The 1,907-nt window shown below is 45.7% G+C and overlaps 1 protein-coding gene across 1 annotated transcript; it reads right to left on the bottom strand.

Annotated features, from left to right (window-relative positions):
• Positions 1 to 392: 392 nt before the first annotated feature.
• Positions 393 to 996, bottom strand: LOC133909934 (small polypeptide DEVIL 4-like). The gene has a single exon (XM_062352460.1). The coding sequence runs from the start codon at positions 818 to 820 to the stop codon at positions 701 to 703; it is 120 nt and encodes a 39-aa protein (XP_062208444.1). The 5' UTR covers positions 821 to 996; the 3' UTR covers positions 393 to 700.
• Between the last annotated feature and the right edge of the window lie 911 nt (positions 997 to 1,907).

The raw sequence follows: 1,907 nt of genomic DNA, 5'->3' as shown, positions 1-1,907 counted from the left end.
TCATTATTCAACATCTGAATTACATCCATGTACAAACACACCATTGGACATAACGATGAAAAGGAGAATCATCCATGATAATTTGTGTTGTTCGATAACACTTCTTCATTTCTGCTGCTTCAGATTTTGTCGATGAGGTGTTCATGAATAATGATGGTTTTTCGAGAATCATAGGACTACACACTCTCTGAACCTGAAGTTTTAAGCCTGCAAGATAATGAACTGAGCTACTGAAGTCTATAGTAGTGGCCCAATATACTGCAGATTCAGATGTGCTAGTTTTTCTGGAAAATAAACAGCAGAAAGCCTCAGACTGCCAAAAATTAACATATGCAGTTCTGCACACGCGAGAAGCACAGAGATAAATCAAAGTATCCAAAGGAGGCAATCGATTAATCGAATGACTTCTTCTGTTTAGTTGATTTGGCATTCCACAGTGATGTAACTGTACATTGACTCACTGATTATCAGGGAGAGACACCGATGAACTCTAGAGTGAATCCTACTACTACCACCTCTACCACTTGTACTACACTATATACTGGGCTCTATGTACAGCAGCCGGCACCGCCCCATTCTGGCACGGCACAAATCCAGAACCCAAAACTTCGGCACACGAGCATGAAGCCTTGAACGCAAACTCGGCTGGTGCATCAATCGACTGATGCATTGTAGGTGGACGAACCCACGGGTCGATGTATCAGTCGTGCCAGCGCAGGAGCATGACGACGCAGCGCTGGATGATATAGAGCCTGGCCCTCTGCTCCTTGAGGGCCTTGCCGAACCCCCTCTGCCTCCTCTGGCCTCCAACAAGCTTCATCCTCCTCGACTACTATGTATGTTTGATTTGCAAATGCAAGTGCAAATGCAAATGCTTGTGGCGGAGAAAGATGTGGTAAGCTAAGCTATGTCTTCTTGGCTCGAGTAGCTGTGGTTGTACCCAACCAGCACCCCAATGGCAGCCTCATATATAGCAAGAGCCTTAGCTGAAGCCTGAGCAAGGTAGCTGAAGCCTGAGCCTTAACAAGCAACAATAATGCAAGTGGGGAGGGTTGAGGCGCCAGTGAGACGGACAGCGCGGAGAGATTCGGTCTGTCCCCCGGCTGGGACCGCCGAAGCGCACGCCGGGGCAGGGACGGACGCAGGCAGGGTGGGTGGGTGGTGGTTCGGCCGTCGTGCGCGCCGAGCCGTGTCGGGCGCCCGCCGTGGGCTGGACTGTGCTACTCTGTTCGGCATGGAAAATGTGTCGGGGGCCAGGCCAGGCCGGGACCAGGGCAGCAGGCCGGACGTGCGGTGCGGTGCAGGGTCACTGCCACGCCCTCCCGTGCGTCTGACCGCCGCTTTTAATGGTATGCAGCGCGAGCTTATGCTTTCGTGGGTACTATCGGGCGGATCCAAGAAATGGAGCCGCCCGTGTGGCCGTGTCACCAAGCATTAGGGTGAAAATGGAAGTGATTTTTTTATTTCCTTCTTTGAAGCACACACCAATATATGACTTCGGATACAGACAGGGTGTCCAATAGACAACTTTAATTCACTTTTCATATGGAAGTTGCAGTAAAAAATCATAAAATCATTATACCACGAATTTTCTCGTGATAAATCTAGCTATTCCATTTCCACAAGACCAATCGAAACAATTATTATCTTAAACAAAAAGTTAAAGTAGAGAGGTTTGACTACATACTTCAATTTCTAAAACGACATATTTACCTATAGAAGCAGAAGCATCTGTTAAGCTGTACTTCATCCATTTAAAAATAGTATGTGTATTTCTTTTGGCTTGATCTTGGGAGTTAAATTTTAACTAAATTTTCTTACAAAATATATATATTATTTATAGTTACAAAACTTATACAGTGTGAAATCATTTTAAATTATAAATCTATTTATATAATTTTTATACA

The sequence above is a fragment of the Phragmites australis genome, chromosome 2 (assembly GCF_958298935.1).
Source record: "Phragmites australis chromosome 2, lpPhrAust1.1, whole genome shotgun sequence".
NCBI classification, from domain to species: Eukaryota; Viridiplantae; Streptophyta; class Magnoliopsida; order Poales; family Poaceae; genus Phragmites; species Phragmites australis.
The sequence above is the reverse complement of the archived record's forward strand: the minus strand, read 5'-3'. Positions and strand labels throughout refer to the sequence as shown.